At 37.7% G+C, this 24,461-nt stretch overlaps 1 protein-coding gene across 1 annotated transcript in view; it reads left to right on the forward strand.

Moving 5' to 3' along the window:
- Nucleotides 1-24,010, forward strand: part of LOC134368121 (sodium/hydrogen exchanger 2-like) — a 62,179-nt gene extending 38,169 nt beyond the window's left edge. The window contains exons 6-8 of the mRNA XM_063084690.1: nucleotides 18,006-18,095; nucleotides 20,635-20,705; nucleotides 23,842-24,010. Of these exons, the coding sequence (XP_062940760.1) occupies nucleotides 18,006-18,095; nucleotides 20,635-20,705; nucleotides 23,842-24,010 (330 nt within the window). The remainder of the gene's footprint in view (nucleotides 1-18,005; nucleotides 18,096-20,634; nucleotides 20,706-23,841) is intronic.
- Nucleotides 24,011-24,461: the final 451 nt, after the last annotated feature.

The following is a 24,461-nucleotide window of genomic DNA, read 5'->3' on the forward strand; positions in this document are numbered from 1 at the left end:
GTTGTCCATAGGTGTTTTCTTGTAATTCACTGAACTTCTTTATGATGATTATTTTGAATTTTTTATCATGCAATTCTTAAATCTCCATTTCTTTTAGAGATTCTCTGATTCTTCATGTTCCTTGGAGCTTTTTGTCAATGTGTGTACATTTGAAGAAACAGCAACCTCTCCTAGTCTTAATGAATTGGTTTCAAGAAGGAAAGACTTTTACCAATCTGCCTGGCTAGAGTTTGTAGGAGCCTGTCAAATCTTTTCTATGGATGTGTCTTCTTTGGACCTATGTGTGTAAATTCCTGATTAAATCGGAGTTACTGTTTTCTTTCTTTTCTCTCTCTCTTTCTTTTTTTTTCAGAAGCTCATAATCATTTGCTCCCTTTGGGGTCTGACTTCTGTAACATAGGCCAAGATATGGGAAACATACTCCATTCCTCTGCCTCATTCCCTGTGGAGAAGATCTGAGTTCTGAACCTTCTCACAATTTTGCTGAGTTGTGCTAGGTGAAGTGGGTCACCTGCCACTTTTCTTTAGTTCTTAGCTGCTCCCACCAAACTATGAGGGTTCTGTCAGCACTCTGGATGAGGTGCCACAGAAACTGGCCCCTTGCGCAGTGCACTGAAAGCTTAGGGACATTTTGGCACACTCCAATCCTCTCCCTCCCTCCTTGGGGAGAAACCGCAGACTGTCCTTCTCTCAATTTCACAGAGCCATGCTGGCCAAAGCAAGTTACCTACCCCCTTTTCTTTCTTCTTAGCTGCCCCCAGATGTTCAAGCTCTGCTGGAATCTGGGTGAAGTGAGACAGAAACTGAAAGGCAGTACATTGAAAGGCTGTAGCCATTGAAAACACAATCAACTCTCTCTTTTCCTAAAAGGGAGAAGTTGCAGGCCAATGTGATCTCTCTCAGTGCTGAGCTGTGCCAGTTTCAGGGAGGGCTGATGCAGGTTAAGTGAAATTGTTCTTTTTACCCATTTCAATGTGGCTATTCTTGGTTTTGTACTTGTCTAGAGTACTGTAAATTTATAACTGGATTCTGGATCTCATAAAGGTTCATTGGTCCTTTGTTAAATTGGTGTTTTTGTGGGGGAATGAGGGCTTGACTTTCCTATTCCACCATCTTGGTGACATTAGTCTTATTATACTTTTAACAACTGTGAACCCACCACTCAACCTTTGAAATCAAAAATTATTAATAACCTATGTAATGCTCCCCTTTCCTATTCCTTTGCCTCTCCCTCTCACACTTAGCTTATATCCTGAATGTACCATTTACCGTTCTCTTGCCTTTTGAAAAATTGTTATTGAAATCACATATTAAAATCATAGAAACATATGCATAATTAATGTATTGATTAGTTTAATTTTTAACTTTATAAAACTATGTGTGTTTTATGTAGCCTTCTCGAATTTTTAGTTTGATGGTATATTACTGGTATTTATTCCTATTGTTTTGAGTAGTTGTAGTTCACTCATTTTCACCATTTTATAATTTTGCACTTTATGATTATACATCAGCTTATCCATCCATTCCCCTTCCAATTGCTATGTGGGGTTTTTTTCTTTCATTTTTCCTATTTTTTTTTTTTTGTTTTTTTGCAAATAGTGCTGCCATGAACATTCTTGTATGTGTCTCCTTGTTGAATTCATATACTATCTTCCATTTCCACCCCAATCATCCCAGCCTAAGCTACTGTCATCACTTTCCTGAACTGCCTTAAAATTTTCACTGTTTCTTTTCCTGCTTCAATCCCCACAGGAACGAAAGCAATTTTTTCAAAACACAAATTTTACTACTTACCTTTAAAAATACTGCTTCATTTAGGAATTTTTAATAATAAACAAACAAACAAACAAACAAAAACTAGTATGGCTATGAGCTGGGACCAATATGGCTCAAGTCTACCTTTGTTTTTATATTTATATATAAAGGTATATATTTTATTTATTTTACATATTCATGGGTCACGGAATTGACCGTTAGCATCCGCACCCAAGATGTGATGAACAGATCAATACTGTCAGCATACCCACCATCCCAAATCACTATTATTCCCTGTGTTCCCCACCCAGCCTCTTTCCAACACCCCTCCCTCGTCCCACCCCCTACGTTGCAACCCGAGGTGTGTTCTCTCCTTTTGCAAGTCCAGCAAACCACTGTGATTTTTCTTTCCTTTGGTCTTTCTTTCTTAGATCCCACTTATGAGTGACAACATGTGGTATTTTTCCCTCTATGCCTGGCTTATTTCACTTAACATAATTTTCTCTAAGCTTATCCATGTTGCTGTGAATGGCAGAGTTTCATTCTTTTTTTATGGCAGAGTAGCATTCCATTGTGTATATATACCACATTTTCCTTATGCAGTCATCTGTTGATGGACATTTAGGTTGGTTCCATATCTTGGCTATTATAAATACAGTTTCAGTGAACATGAGAGTGCATGTATCCCTCTGACATGATGATTTGCATTCCTTTGGGGATATACCCAGAAGTGGGATTGGTGGATCATATGGTACATCTATCTGTAGTTGTTTGAGAAAACTTCATATTGTTTTCCATAGTGGCTATACTAATTTACAGTCCCACCAACAGTGTAGAAGAGTTCCCCTTTCTCCGCATCCTTGCCAGCATTTGCTATTCTCAGTCTTTTTGATTATATCCAGTCTAAGTGGGATGCAATGATATCTCAGTGTGGTTTTAATTTGCATTTTCCTGATGATTAGTTTTGTACAGCATTTTTTTAAAGTATTTATTGGCGATTTGTATGTCTTCCTTCAAAAAATGTCTATTCAGCTCCTTTACCCATTTTTAATAGGGTTGTTTGATTTTTTTCTGTGTAGTTTTTTGAATTCCTTGTATATTCTAGATATTAATCCCTTGTTGGATATATAGTTTGCAAATATTTTCTTCCATTCTGTAGGTTGTCTTTTCACTCTGTTGATTGTTTCCTTTGCTGTGCAGAAGCTTTTTAGTTTGATATAATCCCATTTATTTTTCTTTTGTTCCATGTACTTTTGGGGTCTGATTCATAAAGTCTTTGCCCAATCCTACTTCCTGAAGTGTTTCCTCTATGTTTTCCTTTAGTAGTTTTACAGTTTCAGGTCTTATCCTTAAGTCTTTAATCCATTTTGAGTTGACTTGGGTATATGGTGAGAGGTGCAGGTCTAGTTTCATTCTTCTGCATATGGATGTCAAATTTTCCAAGCACCATTTATTGAAGAGGCAGTCTTTTCCCCAATGTATGTTCTCACTGCCTTTGTCAAAGATCTGTTGGCTATAAGTATGTGGGTTGATTTCTTAGTTCTCTATTCTGTTCTATTAAACCGAGTGTCTATTTTTATGCCAGAACCATGCTGTTTTGGTTACTATAGCTCTGTAGTATAATTTAAGGCCAGGTAGTGTAATGCCTCTGGCTTTATTTTTTTGTTCAGGATTGCTTTGGCCGTTTGGGGTCTTTTTTTGTTCCATATAAATGTTACTATTGTTTTTTCCATTTCTGTGAAGAATGTCATTGGTATTTTGATGGATATTGTATTGATGCTGTAGATCACTTTGGTTAGTATGGACATATTCACAACGTTGATTCTTCCATTCCAAGAGCATGGAATGTCTTCCAATCTTTTTGTGTCCTCTGGAATTTCTTTCAGTAGCGATTTGTAGTTATCTTTGTACAGATCTTTCACCTCCTTGGTTAAATTGATTCCTAGGTATTTTTTTTTTTTTTTTGGTGACTATTATAAATGGGATTGCTTTCTTGATTTCCTTTTCTACTTTAAACTTCATGTATTTGGACCACTATCCCTCTTGTCCACTGTGTTTTACAGCCTTCTTTTACTTCCTCAGACATGAGAAACTTTATTTTATCTTGAGCTTTCAAACATGTTATTCCTCCACCTAGAATACCTTCTCCTAGTTCCTCACATGTGTGACTTTTTCTCATCCTTTTATTCTCATATAATATATAAGTTCCTCAGAGAAGCCTTCTCAGACCAGTCTATGTAAGTGGATTCCTACTATATACTCAGTGTCTGATATGGTGCCTGGCTCCAGTGAAATGTGCAATGAACATCTATGAAATAAATAAAGAAATTATTAAATAGTTAATATGGTTGATATGGAGTTGAGATATAAATAATGAACATATATTATAGTAGAACTGTGAAATATATGTGTGTGTGTATATATGTATATGTGTGCATGTATATATACACATATATATATTTATATACATGTACATATTTATATTTTATACCATGGCCTTGATTTCAAAAATACTCTATTTAATCAGATATGCTAGTTACTACAGAGATTCAACCATATAGTATGAAATTTTTTCTCTCGAGTGCATTTTACATCATCAAATGGGCAGACTATAATAGTACCAAATACATAAAATAGATTGTATGAGGAGATGTCACTGAGTCTTGTTGGTTTGACATTTTTATGTTTAAAAGCAGTAATTTTGATCTATCCACATTGAGTGGAATGCATTTAGTAAGTGAAGACAGAGAGTAATGTGAATGGGTTTAAAAATGCAAATATGGAGTCAGCCTTTTAAAAGACTGGGTCATTAGGCAGATCTGCTAGCTTTTTGCCAGCGATAAGCATGGTTAAAAGGATGTGGTTCTATCCCATGAAAGCATTGTGTGATAATTTTCAAATGTCAGAATGAATTTAGTGTAATCTCACAACTCAAATGTCACCTAAAAAGCAAGAATTGCACAAAATTACTTGTGGAAGCCATGTGAATTGGATGATCCTTTGACTTTGGGAAATTCAGATGCATTTACAAAAAATTGCATAGTTTCAAAATGGAAAGGAAGCTATTGGGGCGACATGCTCTTTTAGTGAGTTAATGAAACCAGAGGCACAGTAAGGCACTTCTGTAATTTAAAAGACTGAAGAACTGGTAAAAGGCTAGGACACCCTTAGTTTCTTTTAAATTTCAGCATTAACATTAATGGAAATTATTGCATGCTTCTTTCCACATTTCTGAAATAAAGTGAAAATAGCAACTTTATGGGGATACACTTTCAAAGTGCTTTGAAAATCACTAAGTAGTATGGATGCTCATTTGAAAGCAGTAGGTTTTGTTGTCTATTTGTAGCCATTTTTTTCTCATGTTTCACATCAGGTTTTTGTCCTTGGTTGATAGTTGTCTTCCTTAAAGCCCTTGTTCTCACATGTAAACTCTAAAGAAAATCTGAACTCCTTCTCTTATTTTTAATTTAACCATACCTTGATTTATAAAAACAAAACAAAACAAAACAATATTTTGGGCAATTTATAACTCTTCATTTTTTCTCTCCCTTTCTTTTCTCTTAATCTCATTCTTGCTATCCTTTCTCTCTGACTATAGAAAGTGAAAAGGCAAACACCACTCACTCTCCTGTTCATTTGATGGTGATGTTAAGTATGCATTTAAGGTCTACAAAACTGGTGTTCCACTTACTATCTTTCTACCTTAAGGCACTGATTTGTTCCTGAAATTAAGTATTAAGTCAGTTTAGACTATGTAGTCAGTTAATCTGTTTGATTAAGGATTTAAGAATCAATATGCATTATTTACATTGGGACTCTCAAAATGACATGACATACAAGGGCAGTCAAATTTCTTTAATAGCAGATTATATGATATGTAGAATTCATCAACCCTGTATCCTTCCCCTTGCTCTTAATTGAGAGTCTTTGCCCAAGGGAAGAGTCAGAGCCTGTAGATCAGATCTGGTAGAAAAAACAGGCATTTGGTAGGTAGGAGCTACCAAATGTGCAACTTTTATTTTGTTTGTGCAACTTTATTTTTCTTTCCTGTGCTCTTTTAAGGATAAGTTTAATTCAAATGAGCCTTTGCCACTCTGATGTAAAAGCCAGATTAGAAGATTAATAATCAATAAATCTTTACTAGAAGTAGTGGCTAATCAGTGCTCTCCATAATATAATTTTTATTTTTAGCTAGACCACACAATTGTGTGACACTGTGCAAAGTGCTTTCGCATCTATGATTTTACTTTATCATTCATGTTACTTAATGTGGTTGATGTAGTCAACAAATATTTGTTGAGCAACTACTATTTATTAGGTTGTTTGCAATATAGCGAAAACAAAATAAACACTGATTTTGGCTTCTCTAAGCTTATGACCTAATTAGTATAATTGTTTTTAAATGTTTAATAAGACTTCTGACACTTCTGCCTTTACCTCCTGTCATTATTAGTAGCAGAACTGGCAATATGTTTATTTTATAGATCATCAGGCAATGGGATAATTACATTTAAAAACACAGTAGAGGTGCCTTTTAGCACAAACATATAAGAAAACTTAAAGTGCTATCCTCTCCCATCCTCAGAGAGCACTAAAAAACTTAAGAGTTCTGCGTGTGTTAAGATGTTTTAATCATTTTGACCTCTGACTACTTTAGGAACTTTTTTTGAACTTCAAATATCATCTCTTATTCTTAAATTGATGTCATGATATAGTAAAAGATCATGGATTTAGAATTAGGTAATCTGAACTTGAGTCATATCTCTGTAAAACTTATTGTATTGACATTAGGAAATCTCCTAACTTGTTTTTGGCTTTCTTATCTGCAAAATAAGGGGTGTTTTTGTCTGTTTTGTGTTGCTATAGCAGAATACCTGATACTGGATAATTTGTAAACAATAGAAGTTTATTTGGCTCATGGTTCTGGAGACCAGGAAGTCCAATAGACTGGTGCCAGCATCTGGTGAAGGTCTTTGTGCTGCGTCATCTCATGGCAGAAGGCAGAAGGGTGAAGAGCATGGGAGGGTGAAAGAAAGAGACAGAGAGGGCCATACTTGCTTTTATAACAACCCAATCTCACAATAATGAATACACTCTCATGATGATAATATTAATCCATTATTGAGGGTAGAGCCCTTACAATCTAGTCATCTCTTTATGGTCCCACCTCTTGGATTTGTCACAATGGCAATTAAATTTCAACTTGAGTTTTTGAAGGGACATTCAAACCATAGCAATGGGTTTTTTAACGGGGTCGCTATTGGCTTTTTGGGTAGGACAGTTCTTTATTATTTAGCATCCCTGACCCCTACCCTCTAAACATCAGTAGTAAGCGCCATTGTGACAACTCAAAAATGCATTCCCTCCAATATTTTCAAACGTCTTTTGGGAGTGGTTCAGAACAGTTGAGAACCACCTGGCCATCTTGTATTCCATTCAGCCCTAAAATCCTTATAAATCTTTGGAAGTCTCCAAAGAACAACTTGCTTAGAGTAGCCAAGCATGGAAGTTCTTTTAACTTCCCAATCTATCTGCATCTGCTTCCATCCTTTTTTTCTCTCTTACCATTTCCCAAAGGGGATGGAATCTTCTGTCTCAAGCTGTGCTCTGTAACCTATTTCTTTCTCATTTTGCATTATCGATCATTTCTTTTCTCCACTGAATATATACATTATTCTTAACTCAATCCTTTCCATCAGCTTTAAACAGACTCAAATCACTCCTGTTTAAAACACACCATAACACAACTAAACTAAACTAAAATACATTCTCTATTGATCTTTGTTGTTGCCACCTCTTTTATTAAGGTTACTGATGGGCATCTTCCATCCTCATTTGACTTGAGTTCTCAGTAGCATTCCACATGGGCCAATCTCCTCCCTTCTTGAAATATTCTCTTTTTTTATGTTCTGTGACAACCCACTTTCTTATTTTCCTCTTACCTCTCTGGTGCCTCTTGCCATCTCTTCTGCAGGCTTATTCCCATTTTTACATCAGTAAATGTTGGAGGTTCTCAAGGAATGACTCTGGACCCTTTCCTCTTCTCACTCTTTTCTCTTTCCCTGATGATCTCATCTATACCCACACACAGCTTCATTTACTGACTATATACGTATGACTTACAAATGTGTACCTCTAGCCCAAATATCTCCTCTAAGTTTTAGCTCATATAGCTAACTATTTCTTTGACATTCTCGCTTGTATACCCCAAAGGCATTTTAAGACTTTCATGTCTAAAATTGAACTTCTGGTTTTCCCTCTCAACTTGGTTCTTACCCTTAGTCTTTCTCATCTAGGTTAGTTTTTTTTTTTTTAAATTTTATTTTGTCGATATACATTGTGGTTGATTATTGTTGCACATTACCGAAAGTTCCGTCCCTCATCCATCTCCTCCCTCCCCCCCAACAATGTCCTTTCTGTTTGCATGTTGTATCAACTTCAAGTAATAGTGGTTGTTATATCTCCTTCCCCCCCCCCGGTTTTCTTTGTGTGTGTGTGTGTGTGTGAATTTATATATTAATTTTTAGCTCCCACCAATAAGTGAGAACATGTGGAATTTCTCTTTCTGTGCCTGACTCGTTTCACTTAATATAATTCTCTCAAGGTCCATCCATGTTGTTGCAAATGGCAGTATTTCACTCGTTTTTATAGCTGAGTAGTATTCCATTGTGTAGATGTACCACATTTTCCGTATCCACTCATCCAATGATGGACATTTGAGCTGGTTCCAAATCTTGGCTATTGTAAAAAGTGCTGCAATGAACATTGGGGAACAGGTATACATTCAACTTGATGATTTCCATTCCTCTGGGTATATTCCCAGCAGTGGGATAGCTGGGTCATATGGTAGATCTATCTGCAATTGTTTGAGGAATCTCCATACCATTTTCCATAGAGGCTGCACCATTTTGCAGTCCCACCAACAATGTATGAGAGTTCCTTTTTCTCCGCAACCTCGTCAGCATTTATCATTCAGAGTCTTTTGGATTTTAGCCATCCTAACTGGGATTAGATGGTATCTCAGTGTGGTTTTGATTTGCATTTCCCAGATGCTGAGTGATGTTGAGCATTTTTTCATATGTCTGTTGGCCATTTGTATATCTTCCTTAGAGAAATGCCTACTTAGCTCTTTTGCCCATTTTTTAATTGGGTTGCTTGTTTTTTTCTTGTAAAGTTGTTTGAGTTCCTTATATATTCTGGATATTAATCCTTTGTCAGATGTATATTTTGCAAATATTTTCTCCCACTCTGTTGGTTGTCTTTTAACTCTGTTCATTGTTTCTTTTGCTGTGCAGAAGCTTTTTAGTTTGATATAATCCCATTTGTTTATTTTTCCTTTGGTTGCCCATGCTTTTGGGGTCGTATTCATGAAGTCTGTGTCCAGTCCTATTTCCTGAAGTGTTTCTCCTATGTTTTCTTTAAGAAGTTTTATTGTTTCAGGGTGTATATTTAAATCCTTAATCCATTTTGAGTTGATTTTAGAATATGGTGAGAGTTATGGGTCTAGTTTCATTCTGTTGCATATGGATATCCAGTTATCCCAGCATCATTTGCTGAAGAGGCAGTCCCTTCCCCAGTGAATAGGCTTGGTGCCTTTGTCAAAGATCAGATCGCAGTAAGTGTGTGGGTTGATTTCTGGATTCTCTATTCTATTCCATTGATCAGTGTGTCTGTTTTTATGCCAGTACCATACTGTTTTGGTTATTATAGCTTTGTAGTATAGCTCAAAGTCAGGTAGTGTTATGCCTCCAGCTTTATTTTTTTGCTCAGCGTTGCTTTGGCTATGCGTGGTCTTTTATTATTCCATATAAATGTCTGGATAGTTCTTTCCATTTCTGGGAAAAATGTCTTTGGAATTTTGATGGGGATTGCATTGAATTTGTATATCACTTTGGGTAGTATGGACATTTTCACTATGTTGATTCTTCCAATCCAAGAGCATGGGATATCTTTCCATCTTCTTGTATCCTCTCTAATTTCTCTCAGCAGTGGTTTGTAGTTCTCATTATACAGATTTTTCACCTCCTTGGTTAACTCAATTCCTAAGTATTTTATTTTTTTGGTGGCTATTGTAAATGGGCAGGCTTTCTTGATTTCTCATTCTGCATGTTCACTATTGAAGAAAAGAAATGCTACTGATTTTTGTGTGTTGATTTTTTATCTTGCTACTGTGTTGAAATCATTTATCAATTCCAAGAGTTTTTTTGTAGAGGTTTTAGGCTGTTTGATATATAGGATCATGTCATCTGCAAACAGGGACAGTTTGACTTCATCTTTTCCAATCTAGATGCCCTTTATTTCCTTCTCTTCTCTGATTGCTCTGGCTAGTACTTCCAACACTCTGTTGAATAGGAGTGGTGAGAGTGGGCATCCTTGTCTAGTTCCTGTTCTTAAAGGAAAAGCTTTCAGCTTTTCCCCATACAGGATGATATTGGCAGTGGGTTTGTCATATATGGCCTTTATTATGTTGAGATACTTTCCCTCGATACCTAACTTATAGAGGGTCTTTGTCATGAATGAGTGCTGAATTTTATCAAATGCTTTTTCAGTATCTATAGAGATGATCGTATGGTCCTTGTGTTTGACTTTATTAATATGGTGTATCACATTTATTGATTTGCATATGTTGAACCAACCTTGCGTCCCTGGGATGAATCCGACTTGATAGTGGTCAATAATTTTACGTATGTGTTGCTGTATTCTGTTTGCTAGTATTTTAGTGAGGATTTTTGAATCTATATTCATCAAGGATATCGGCCTGTAGTTTTTTGTTTTTTGGTTATATCTTTACCTGGTTTGGTTATCAGGATGATGTTTGCTTCATAGAATGAGTTTGGGAGATTTGCGTCCATTTCAATCTTTTGGAATAGTTTGTAAAGAATCGGTGTCAGTTCCTCTTTGAATGTTTGGTAAAATTCTGCTGTGAATCCATCTGGTCCTGGGCTTTTCTTTGTTGGGAGCCTTCTGATAACAGCTTCAATCTCCTTTATTGTTATTGGTCTGTTCAAATTTTCTACGTCTTCATGGTTCAGTTTTGGGAGGTTGTGTGTGTCCAGAAATTTATCCATTTCCTCCAGATTTTCAAATTTGTTGGCATATACTTGTTTATAGTAGTCTCGAATGATTCCTTGTATTTCAGATGAATCAGTTGTAATATCGCCTTTTTCATTTCTAATTTTTGTTATTTGAATCTTCTCTGTTCTTTTTTTTGTTAGCCATGCTAATGGTTTGTCAATTTAACTTATCTTTTCAAAAAACCAACTTTTTGATTCATTGATCTTTTGTATTGTTTTTCGGGTTTCAATTTCATTGAGTTCTGCTCTGATCTTAATGATTTCTTTCCGTCTGCTAACTTTAGGTTTGGATTGTTCTCATTTTTTTAGTTCTTTAAGGTGAAGTGTTAGGTTGTTCACTTGCCATCTTTCCATTCTTCTGAGGTGAGCATTTAATGCAATTAAATTTCCCCCTTAATACTGCTTTTGCAGTATCCCACAGGTTTTGGTATGATGTATCATTGTTTTCATTAGTTTCAATAAATTTTTTGATTTCCTGCTTGATTTCTTCTTGGACCCATATGTCATTAAGTAGAATGCTGTTTAATTTCCATGTGTTTGTATAGTTTCCAGAGTTTTGTTTGTTATTAATTTCTAGTTTTAATCCATTGTGGTCTGAGAAGATACATGGGATAATTCCAATTTTTTTGAATTTGTTGAGACTTGATTTGTGACCTAACATATGATCTATCCTGGAGAATGATCCGTGTGCTGATGAGAAGAATGAATATTCTGAGGTTGTTGGGTGGAATGTTCTGTAGATATCTGCCAATTCCAATTGGTCTAGAGTCTTGTTTAGATCTTGTGTTTCTCTACTGATTCTTTGCCTAGATGATCTGTCTAATATTGACAGTGGGGTGTTCAGGTCCCCTGCTATTATGGTATTAGTGTCTATTTCCTTCTTTAGGTCTAATAGAGTTTGTTTTATAAATCTGGCTGCTCCAACATTGGGTGCGTACATATTTATGATTGTTATGTCTTCTTGATGGATCAGTCCTTTTATCATTAAGTAGTGTCCCTCATTGTCTCTTTTTATGGTTTTTAGTTTAAAGTCTATTTTGTCAGATATAAGAATAGCTATTCCAGCTCGTTTTTCTTTTCTGTTTGCATGGTAAATCTTTTTCCATCCTTTCACTCTTAGTCTGTGTGAATCTTTATGGGTGAGGTGGGTCTCTTGTAGGCAGCATAGAGTTGGGTCCTCCTTTTCGATCCAGTCAGCCAGTCTGTGTCTTTTGATTGGGGAATTTAAGCCTTTTACATTAAGAGTTGTTATTGAAAGGTGTTGATTTATTCCTAGCATTTTATTGGTTGTTTGGTTGTCTTAGGTGTCTTTTGTTCCTTGCTTTCTGTTTTACTGTTTGGTTTCTGTGTTTGTTGGTTCCTTAGGTTGTAGGTACCGTTTTTGTTTGTTTGTTTTCTCTTCATGAATGCCATTTTTATTATACTAGTGGGTTTTGATTTTTCTTGGGTTTTTATGGCAGTGGTAGTTATTTTTCAGGAACCAAACCTAGTACTCCCTTGAGGATTCCTTGTAAGGGTGGTCGTGTGGTAGTGAACTCCCGCAGTTTTTGTTTGTCTGAGAAATATACTATTTGCCCTTCATTTCGGAAGGATAGCCTTGCAGGGTAGAGTATTCTTGGCTGGCAATCTTTGTCTTTTAGTATTTTGAATATATCATCCCATTCCTTTCTATCTTTTAGGGTTTGAGATGAAAAGTCTGATGTTAGCCTGATTGGGGCTCCCTTGTAGGTGATTTGCTTCTCTCTTGCAGCTTTTAAGATTCTCTCTTTGTCTCTGAGTTTTGCCAATTTGACTATAACATGTCTTGGAGAAAGCCTTTTTGGGTTGAATACGTTTGGAGATCATTGAGCTTCCTGGATCTGAAGATCTGTGATTTTACCTATACCTGGGAAGTTTTCTGACACTATTTTGTTAAATATGTTTTCAATGCAATCTCCATTTTCCTCCCCTTCTGGAATACCCATGACTCAGATATTTGAGCACTTAAGGTTGTCTGATATCTCTCTCAGATTTTCTTCAATGTCTTTGATTTTTTTTTCTTTTTTTTTTGTCTGCTTGTGTTATTTTGAACAGCCCATCTTGAAGTTCAGAGGTTCTCTCTTCAACCTCGACAAGCCTGCTGGTTAAACTCTCCATTGTGTTTTTTATTTCGTTGAATAACTTCTTCAGTTCAGCAAGTTCTGCTACATTTTTTTTCAGGACATTGATTTCTTTGTACATTTCCTCTTTCAGATCCTGTATACTTTTCCTCTTTTCATCATGATGTCTGGCTGAGTTTTCTTGTATCTCATTCAGTTTCCTTAGAATTATCACTCGAAATTCCTTGTCAGTCATTTCAAGGGCTTCTTGTTCTATAGGATATAGAGTTTGAGATTTATTAACTTGTGGTGGTGTACTTTCTTGATTTTTTGTATTTCTGGTATCTTTTTTTTGGTGTTTATTCATTGTGGCAGGGGGTTTCACAGTCTACCAGTTTGAGACTATTGACTAAGTAAGATGTTGCTGTGGTTGCCAATTTGGTATGGCTACCACCATGACTGTTCAGTTGGCCTCTAGTGCCTTGTGTGTGTGGTTGCCTCGGCTCTTGGGCCTCTCTGGGGAGACACCTCTCTGGTCAGCTTGGACTCTGCTGGGCTGCTGGATCACGGGGTGGTACCGCAGGGTGTGTGGTCTCTGCTGAGCTTCCACTTCCCATGTAGGACTTCTCCCTGTTCCGTGCGCTCTGGCCCCGGCTGTTGGATCATTTAGTGGTGGCCCCACAGGGTGTGTCTTTTCTGCTGAGTCTCAGCCTCCCTAGCCAGACGTCTCCCCACTCTGTGCGCAGTGGGCTGGGCTGTGATGTGTCTTCTGCAACCCTCGTCTACCGGCCGGGCCTTCAAGACCCTGCTTGGCACCGCCTCGCCCAGGAAGTCTACCAGGTTTCTGCTAGGCACAGACGACAGATCGCTCTGGGTGCCTTTGCAGCACTGTGTAGATCTTTCTCAGGACTTATCACCTTCCTCCTGGTATTGCGGTTATTTGTGTACTTGTCTTATCTCCCACACCAGAGTGTGAGCTCCTTGGGGAAGGAGCCTGCAGCACACGGTTCACCTTTGAATCCCCCCGGCGTGGACCGACTCTGGTGCCTGCCCGCAGTCAGCTCTACCGCAGGTTCAAGTGAACTCGGGAACGCTCCGACCACACTATTCCTAACCAGACATCCGTTAGGTGTTTTTCTGAACTGGTGGCCGCAGAGATGGTATCTGCCTCCCGGTAACAGGAAGTTTATTGGGGGCCAGAGCCCAGGGTACAGTGGAGTGACAGTTGGCCCCGCCCGTACTTCCTTGCCCTCCCGACACTGGCCGGGGACACCCCATGCCACCAGCTCTGCCAGAGAACCCTGGAGGGAGTGGGAGGGGAGGCCAGCCCATATGCCCTGGGAAGCCCTGCGCTGTGGCAAGCAAGTGGGAAGGCTCAGTGAGGAGCCGAGCTGAGCGAGGAGGACAGGCCTGGCCAAGCCGGGCCAGAGCCGCCACCACCTGAGAAAATGGAGGCAGCCCCGGGGCCGGTGAGTGGCCTGGTGGGGCAGGTAGAAGCCAGGCCGGCGTGTGCCCTCCCGAGCAGGGCCGGGCCGGGGGTCACTCATGGGGCTGGGCCAGGCCGGGCAGCTCCCTCTCTGCCTCCACGTTGTCGCTGTCCCCATCCTCGGCCGCCGCCACCTCGGGCTGCTCACTTGGTCCCGTGGCGCGGCTCGGGCGCTCCCAGGAATCTTCTTTTATGCCGGCCTGAAACCTCGAATCCTGAATAGGGCAGCTGGCCGCTGCAGCTAAGAAACAGTTCTTTTCCTGCTCCACACTTCAAAGCTGTTGCCTATCAACGAGGCAGCCTCTCCTGCCAAGGGCAAAGTGGTGTTCAGCCCCCACGACCGGCCACCAGCAGCGGTCCTCCCTTAAGAGACGGCAAGAGAAAGGTCCACAAGTTTCCCGGCTGCCTAAGGCCCAGTGGCCGCCTTTTCCACCTCAGCTACTCCCCAGATCAGGGGTTCTACAGAACACAGATCCACCGGGTCTCTGGAGAGCTGGAAGTACCTAAAAGATCAACTGTTAAACCCTGAGATGCACAAAAAGCCTTCCCTAGGGAAACAGCAGTAAAGCAGCAATCTCTAGGTTAGTTTTTCTACCCTCTACCCTTTTTCTCAAGTATGAAATCTTAGCATCATCTTTTATGCCTCCATCTGTATCACATTGCCTTCCTCCACATAAATTTGGTCACTAAATCCATTTTTCTCCATCTCCTCTGCCATCACCTTAGTCCAAGCTAAAACCATGTCTTACCTGGGATACTAAAATGGCCTCCTAGGTATTCTCCTCATATCTGTTATGTCTCATTTTCAACACTTTTTTTCCCACACTGCAGCTAAAGTGATCTTTTTTTAAAGTTTATTTATTTACTACTATTATTTTTTTACATTCTAAGATGTTGTTGTGGAGCAGTTGGGGTGAAGCAGAGAGAGGAAAGGGAAGGAGGATAGGGTGAGAGGAAAAGGAATGGGGGAGGGGAGCATGGTTGAGGCCTGTGCCATCCTGCTCATTCTGGCAGAGGAGCCCAGGGGGCTTCTGGCAGTGGCTCTGTCATGGCTCGGCTGGATGCAGATGTCAGGGGGATGTGGCTGAAGCCCTTGGCCCTCCCTACCCCAGCTCAGGAGCCTGGGGCATATCCAGTGGTGGCCTGGTGGTTGTTGATAGGCTGGATGCAGATGTCTGGGGGTAGGCTGAGGCCCTTGGCCCCTCCATCCCAGCTTAGGAGCCCAGGGTGCTTCCAGCAGTGGCTCGGTGGTCATTGCTGGGTTGGATGCAGATATCAGAGGCATGGCTGATGCCTTTGGCCCCCTCACCCTGGCTCGGGAGCGTGGGGTGCTTCTGGTGGTGGCCTGGTGGCCATTGTTGGGCTGCATGGAGACATCATGGGGCATGGCTAAGGCCCTCGGCCTTCCACTGTCCTGGCTCGGGAGCCTGGGGCACTTCCAGCAGCAGCCTGGTGGTCATTGTTGGGTTGGATGTGGATGTCAGAGGGCGAAGTTGAGGCCTTCAACCCCCTCCACCCTGGCTTGGTCCTTCTAGGTTTTATAGGTGTGTTTTGGTAGTGTTAGAACTTGACTGGTTAATATCAGAACTTTGTCTCTGATCTGTGGGTGTTCTGTATTTTCTTTCACTTCTCTATTGGATTATTAGCTACTCCCACCACTTAAACTCTGCACCAGAACTAATTTGTTGTCCTTTGCTTACTTCTAGCATGGCGGAACTTCCTGTGGGGACCAGCACTTGAGCTCTGTGATTGAGCCTAATTGCTGCTTTGCTGCTGTTTCTCTGGGGAAAGCTTTTGTGCAGCTCAGGTTTTAATTGTTGACCTTGTAAGCACTTCCAGCTCTTGTGAGGTCTGGTACACCCAGGTTGTATGGAAACTCTGTTCTGGGCCTGAGTCTTTTCTGCAAACTGCCACTCCTGCAGTTCTATATTCCTGACCAGTCTCCACTGAGTGGTCTTCTGCTGATTGGAGGGCAGATCAACTGTCTATGCTGTGCCCCAGTGTTTCCCAGGTGGTCCCATCTCCCCCACTGCCCACACTCTAAGAACTTCCCATTGGATGGGCTATGTGCTTGTCTCTTGCAGTGATCCACAAGCCTCTGAATGGCTCTTTTTTTCAGTTGTCTGTGGCCCCTTGCTCCTATGTGGGTCCATGGGAACCCTGTTAGTGGTCTAGCTGGTCTGGGAGCATCAAGGCCCTCTTCTACCCTGCAACCTCTGAGCAACTTCATAGGAAGTGCACAGCTGCAGCTTTTGCCAGCTCTTGCTTGGTATGCTCACCAGGGTCAGCCTTGAATTTTCTGGGGCTCAAAGTGGTTAGAGTAGTCCTTTCTTTCTCTTATTGCATCTCCTCCTGCCTTCATGAACTCCGTAGGTCTCTCCTCCTTTTCCACTGGGCTCTAGAGGCCCCAGCTTGGCAGTTGTTACTTTTAAATAGTTGTAAATTGGTTGATTGTGGGAGAGAGTAATGCTGTGTACTGTCTATTCCACCATCTTGACCAGAAGTCTCTAGAGTGATCTTTTTGAAACATAAGCCTGGTAAAGCCATTTTAATGGTTTCTCATTAGTATTAGTTAAAAAAAAATTAACATGGTCTATAAAGCTTTGCATGGTCTAAGAAGCCTATCTTTCCAGTCCTGTTAATAATATGATCCCCCTGCATGCTACAACCCAGCCATATAGGGTTTTCAGTTTCTCTAATGTGCCATGCCTTCTCCTACCATAGGGTCTTACCAATGCTATTCCCTAAGCCTGGAATATTTCATTCCCCTTCATGTAGTTAATGTCACTCATCTTTCACGTCTTAGCTCAGGTGTCACTTCCTTAGAGAAAACTTTCTTTAACCCATCAACTTAAAATGTATTAGTTTGTCACAAAAATTGCTTCATTTCCTGCAGAACACTTATTTCAGTTTATACTTGTTTGTTCATTAGTGCAATTATTTGACAATGGCTCTCTCCCCAAGGAATTACACTACATTTTAGGCTCCATAAAGTTGTGGACCAATTCAACTTTCGTTCCCTATTGTAACCCCAGTGCCTAATATAAAATCTGGCACATAATAATGCTCAATGAATATTATAGCAGAATTTAATGAATGGTCATTAATATAGAATGTTTTCTTCTTTTATCATTCCCCTTAAGAAAAATTTAAAGTAGCATGCCAACAGGACTATTATTCCGCTTTTGATGCATGATAAACAATAAGGACAAAATGATGAGCTTGAGGTAATTGGCAGATATTAAAATGAAAATCTCTTGCAGCACTTTGACTTTGTGATGTGACTACTTCCTCCTTTTTTTTTTTTTGGCAGCTGGCTGGTACATTCCTTCTATTTTTGAAACATAGTGGTAGACTATTTTTTTTCTTTTAGATTTTATTAGGTGATCCAGATTTTTGTATACAATATAAATTCCCCATTAACCTCTGTGAGAGAAATCACAACACTTCTCTCTGGTGTTAGCTTATGCCTAATGATTCTTCTGAACTTTAAGATAATGTTTTAAATTCCATTCCAATCACACACACACACACACACAAACACACCAGGGACATATTGAAACACTAATTTCATATGAAAGGACTGTGGCTTTTTGCTTTGTCATTTTGTAGGGGATGACCATCCGTCCTCTTGTTGACTTGCTAGATGTGACAAGAAGAAGAGAGACCTCTCCAACTGTAAGTGAACAAATTCTCATTAGGGTAAGTAAGTTGTCTATATGTCATCTAGGTAATCTTGTTGAATGTATGTTAGGTCTTTTTATACTTGGAATTTTCTCTTTATAAAAGTAGACATAATTTTCTGACTTCTGAATAGGTATTTGTTATTTTGCACTCATTTGTAATTTAAAAATAAAATAAAACAAAATAAAAAAACTTCTTCTGATTAGGGAGTGAGAATACTAAGAATCTGGATTCTAGCCTTTGTGCTGTTGCTACCCAGCTTCCCACATTATCTTGAAATAGTCTTTCAGCTTCTTTGTGGATTTAGTTTCCTCAGTAGTACATTAAAATGGTTGTTTACATGATCTCTGTGGGCCTATCCAGGTTGAATAATCATGAATTATAAGTGATTTTACTTCAAGTTATTATTATGAGTGTTCTTAATTCCTTTATTGTGCTACTTCTTAATACTAGGCTAAATTATTCCTGTATCTTATTTTATTTTCTATTTCATATTATAAAGCAATTTCTTATAAATTTACCTGTGTAGGCCATATGTAATTTTGGGGGGCATAGTTAATTCTTTGGTGGTTTTTTTTTAATACCATGAATGGTTGAGAAATCTAAAGATTTTAAAAGTTAAGTTGCAAAACACACTTTTTGAAATAGGATTTTAGAAGTACCCAGAATTGAAAGGAAAAATGCCTTATTTCTGCATTGGAAGTAAAGAGAGGGTCAGAGAAATGTAAAGGTGTAAACTTTATATCAGTTACTTTTATCTTACAGAAACAGAATTTGAAATGTTGATTATAGTATTGGACTATATTATAGAATATAACAATCAAATAGTGAAATATAGTGAGTCTTAAGAGTGATTTCAAGACAGATTTATTAATATTAAAAAAAGCTTAAAACTTAAAAGAGGGGAAGAACATTCAATGACAACCCTGTTTCTATCATCAATTTGGCACATATACTGGCTTTCTGCCTGTAAAACATGTAAGTTTTATGAATACTTATGTGTGTAAGAATGTGCACATATAAACAGAACTAATTCAACTCTTTACGTTCTTTTCTTCACATTTTAATATTTGATTGCTCAAGTTGTAAAAAGAAATCTGTTGGTGTTTTTATTGTAATTGAATGAGATTTTTATGTTAATTTGGGGGAAATTCATGTTTTTACTGTCCGGTTCCTGCCACATGAGAGAGTGACTTTAATGACTACATAATACATTTTTACATTGATAAGAAATAATTTATTTAAACAATTTATAGAATCAGTTCAAACTTTATTTTCTTTTTCCAACATTTTATTTTATAAAAATGTCAAGCCTCAGAATTCCAAAGAAAGTTCAATGAGGACCTATATATACTTTCCTTGGATCCATTGTTACCTTTGCTATAATTTTTATCTCTTTGTACATACATGTTATTACTGTCATTTCCTGAATCATTCTAGGCTAAGTTGCATTCTGACCATTTCCCCACTAAATACTTCAGCATGTATTAATATTTTACAAGAAAAAGAACATTTTAGAGCATAATCAGGATCTATTTATCAAATTCAGAAAGGTCAAAATTGATACAATAGCATTATCTAACATAAGTCCATATTCAAAATTTTGCTAAATATCCCAATAATGTTTTCTGTAGTACCTTTTTCTTCTACTCTAGAATTATGCATTGCATCTAGTTGTCATATTTTTTAAATCACCTTTAACATAAAACTTTTTCAGCTTTTCATAATCTTTCATGACACTGGCATTTTTGAAGAGTACATCCAGGTTGTTTTGTAGGATATCACTCAAGTTAAATTTATTGATCATCTTCTCATAAGTAGATTAAAGCTATGCATTTTTGTGATATTATATCAAATTAAACTTTTAATCTTAGTATTCAAAGCCCTTTGTTAACTGCTCCCTTTTCCTCGCCCATATTTATCCAATCTTCCTTTTTATAATTCTCTTATAAAATTCCTTATTTTCTCCCATATATTTTACTCATGTTGTTCACATTTCATAGAATGACTTCCTTTTACTTTCATAATCCCATTTAATCAGGGGCAGTCTCACAATGCATATTTTCATATAAGCCTTCTCTAACTACACCTTTTTCTACTTCTTTCCTAAATTTGCCTTTTTTTGTTGCATTTATACATATACACCTGCTACATTTGAACTTGATCTCTATCTTCTTTAAGTCTTCGTGCCTCTCCAATTTGATTCTAAGTCCTTCGATGGCAAGGACCATGCCTTTTACTTCATTTCTTCTGTGGTACTGAGATTAGATCTTTGGTAGATGCATGAATCTGTCATATGGTACTGATTGAAATGTACATTTTTAATTTCAAATAGAGCATTTCTAATACTTACACTAGAGGTACTGCCAATATCCTCACAAGTGTAGATGCTTCTTTTTTATGTTTACCCTGAAAAGTGTGTAGGATTAAGCAATAAGCATGTCAGATGAAATCAATAAATTTGAAAATGCTTTTGATGGATCTTTTTGTCTGGTAGTAATTGACCATGTTCCTTACATATGCTATATATTCAGACACATCTTTTGTTCTGTTTCAGTTCTTTGATCATTTATTGGCTGGCATAGAAGATATATCAGGACACTGGGGACAATATTACTGGAAAGACAAGTGAGAATTTGCCAAAAGTATACCTGTGTACATGTGTAGAAAAAAGAAACAGCATGACTCTGCTTCTGTTTTTGTATGTTTCCACTGGGGATAGTTGAACTTTATTTATCCACTTCTTATAAAAAAGATTACAACTAAAAACAAAGGTCTTTTCTTTTCTTTTCCTTACCATGAGAGACATGACTGACACCAAATTCAGACTCTGAAAATAAATGGTGCACCATAAAAATTTTAAGCCATCCCTTTCTTTTGGGAGTATTATGCACACTTCCAGAGAGAAGAATTTTACATCAGATCATTTTACTATCCTAATTAAACCTTCTAATACCTTGCCCCTTAAAAAATCCACACTGCAATTTACAATAGCCAAGAGTTGGAACCAGCCCAAATGTCCATCAACTGATGAGTGGATAAGGAAACTGTGGTATATGTACATAATGGAATACTACTCTGCTATAAAAAAAGAACAAAATACTACTACTTGCAACAACATGGATAGATTTAGAGAAAATTATATTAAGTGAAACAAGTCAGGCACAGAAAGAGAAATACCACATGTTCTCACTTATTTGTGGGAGCTAAAAATAAATAAATAAATAAATAAACACAAACAAATCAAGGGTGGGGGTGTGGGGAAGAAGACAGAGTAACCTCAAAAATTCCTTGGACTATTTAAGTCAAGTGAACAGATATGATGTGGGGTGGGGGGAAGGGTGGAGAGGAATGGGTAAAGGGGCATGAAAATCAACTACAATGTATATTGAGAAGTAAAATTTAAAAAAAAAAGAAAAAGCAAAGAAACAAAAATCCAAACTGTTTACCTTGTTTTACAAAGCCCTGCATAAGCTGGCTACTGGCTTTCTTACCTCATCTCTCCCTGTGATCTACTACACCACAGCCATATCTTCCTTCTGTCTGTTTCTTCAACACATTAAGCACAATTCAGCATATTTCTACCTTAAATCCTTTGCATAATGTTCCTTCTTCCTGGAATGCCGTTCTACCTGATCTTTGCATGCCCAGCATTTTCTCGTTACTTAAATTTTAGCTTAAATTTCATCTCCTCAGTAAGTTCTTTCCTTACTACTTAATCATTCTCTATTACATCAGTGTACTATAATTCTCTGAATAACAAATAACTCTCTTATATTTTAAAGTTTTAACTTTCTTATTAAATGATATATATATATATATATATTTTGTCTTTTTGTGACCGGTAAGGGGATTGCAACCCTTGGCTTGGTGTCGTCCGAACCGCGCTTAGCCAGTGAGTGCACCCGCCATTCCTATATAGGATCCAAACCCGCGGCGGGAGCGCCACTGCGCTCCCAAGCACTGCACTCTCCTGAGTGTGCCACGGGGCCTGCCCTTAAATGATATTTTTAATTTTTATTTTAAAAATATAATTTATATAAAAATATGTAATTATTTTTATTTTATGTTTCTCTTCCACTAAAATATAAGCTGCATGAGGGTAGTGACCTTGTCAATCTTATTACCTTCTGTAACTGCAGCACTTAGAAGAGTTCCTTCCATACAATAGGTACCCAATAAATATTTTTGAATAAATGTATGAGTGACAATGGATTATAAAAGGGTCATTTTTTCTGCTGATACTAAATCCAGTCCTAGATTTCAATCCAAATGTTTGAATTATTATAAATTATGATCTACTCCTAAATTCCCTGATAGCAATACATATTAAAATCTGGTACTTCAGCCTTGATTCCTAACAGGAGCTATGTATAATACCACATCTGGTTTTAGCAGCAAATACCCGGCACAAGCGCTAGGTTTGATGTAGACATTATTTTATGTCATCTTCCAGGAGGGGTCTGTTGTAAAATAAAATTAAGGTCAGAAAACCAAGAGAAATTAGGATAGTGGTTTCCCCAAAAGCAACTTCAAAGTCTGATAAATAGATTCGATTCCTTTACCCTAAATATAAATGGGAAGAGTCTGACAAAAATAGATCTTTTTCACATGTTTCATTTGGATGCTTATCACAGGGAAAGGATATAAACCATGAATGGGAGTGTTTATACTCATTTCTTTGCCTTTCCTGATAAGTAAAACAGCAAAACAATAAAATATTATTATAATAAAAAATTTGAGGTAATTACTTAGTTTTCTGTTTGAGTATGTTCCATGTAATTTTATGCAGTAAGACATTTGTTTATGAAGGAGCTACACAGCCTTTGAAAACTTTATGGTTGCACAAATTTGGGTCATCTCCTTTCCCTTTTCTTCTCCTTGCTCTCATCCTTTGTACATGGATATCCTCCTCCCTTAAAATAGCATCTCTACCAAGCACCATACATTTCTGGGTCCATTTTTTTTCTGAGGTAAAACTTGCCTTTGTAACATTCTCCAGTTTTTTTTTGTTGTTGTTTGTTTCTTTGTTTTTGCTTTTTCTAAGCCTAATGCTGCCACCTCTTGTCTTCTTAAGCACATTTCAGGTTGACAGTTTGAAATTACAGTAGAGGGAGCCGCAGACCCCTAGAGTACTAGAATATGCCTTTTAATATGTAAAAATTTGTAAAAGAAGTAAACCTCAATCAAGTCTTTCAGATTACTACGCAGTTTTTTAAAAATATAACTTTATTGGCCGTAAATCTATAGTTAGTTGAACATTTTCACTTAGGTGTTATTAAGCTGTGAGTTAACATGATTTTTCTTTCATTTTGTGAGTTTATTGTGCAAGTTTAAATCCAGATTCCTTAAGCGAACGTTTAACAAAGGTGTCCCATTTCTTTTTCCATTCTTTGAAAATAAACTGTTTTAAGTGCCCTCATTTTTCATAGCTTTCTCTCAAATGCAGATCCTGCTTGGCCGGTATTTCAGTCTTTGCTGCAAGAGTTTTTTCTTCACAGTCTGCTTTCCCTTCGCCTGCTTGATTCTAGTGGGGTAAATCTAAAGCTGTAATTTTTTCATAAGCACATATTTGAAGTTAAATTAGAATTTCTTACGAGATTTTTTTCTCCCTTCACCATAGATTAAATTTTCCATTTAAATGAAGTAGATTTGGAATAGGTAGTAGGTGAACCAGGTCTGGGACCTTCTGACTAGAGTGTAAAAGTCCTGAAAAAATGGAAATAAATACCTGTGATTTCTATTTTATTTGCTTCTTGAACAGATTGGAGTATTTCAACAGCAGATATCTGCAGAAGGTTTTACTCAGAGAATATGACCATCCCAAATCAAGCATTGTGCTACTTTATGAAAAGCTTGAGAGAAAACATGCCATTGAGCTGGTAGAAGCGGGCCAGTTATTACACACACCATCTAGTACATCTTTGCTGTAAGTGTGTGTGTGTGTGTGTGTGTGTGTTAATCTTTCTAATGAGATATCACAGAAAAATTTAAAAATTCTTCAAAGTGCCTTCCCTTTAAAGCACAGTTTGCCTTTCCTTGCATCACCTCCTGGAAAATCATAAAGAACAACTAAGATAAAATTGAGGATGTTTGTTTGAGTACCACAAGCTGCATTGTTTAGCATAGACTAGTGACCAGAAGTTAATAACATAAATTTTGTCTATAAAACTTCTAGCTTCTAAAAGTGTTAAAAAACTACCTTCCAGGAGATACATGTTTGTATTTTTATTTCATTTAAAAAGTCATGTTAAGCAAAATAGTTTATTGTAGGCTTTTGTTGATTAAGAACTAAATTGAGTGTTAAAAGGTGTTTAATTTGTTTTTAATGGAGAGAATCAATAGAGAAAATATATATATATATATATATATATAAGTTGGGAT

The sequence above is a fragment of the Cynocephalus volans genome, chromosome X, assembly GCF_027409185.1.
Source record: "Cynocephalus volans isolate mCynVol1 chromosome X, mCynVol1.pri, whole genome shotgun sequence".
Classification (NCBI taxonomy): domain Eukaryota; kingdom Metazoa; phylum Chordata; class Mammalia; order Dermoptera; family Cynocephalidae; genus Cynocephalus; species Cynocephalus volans.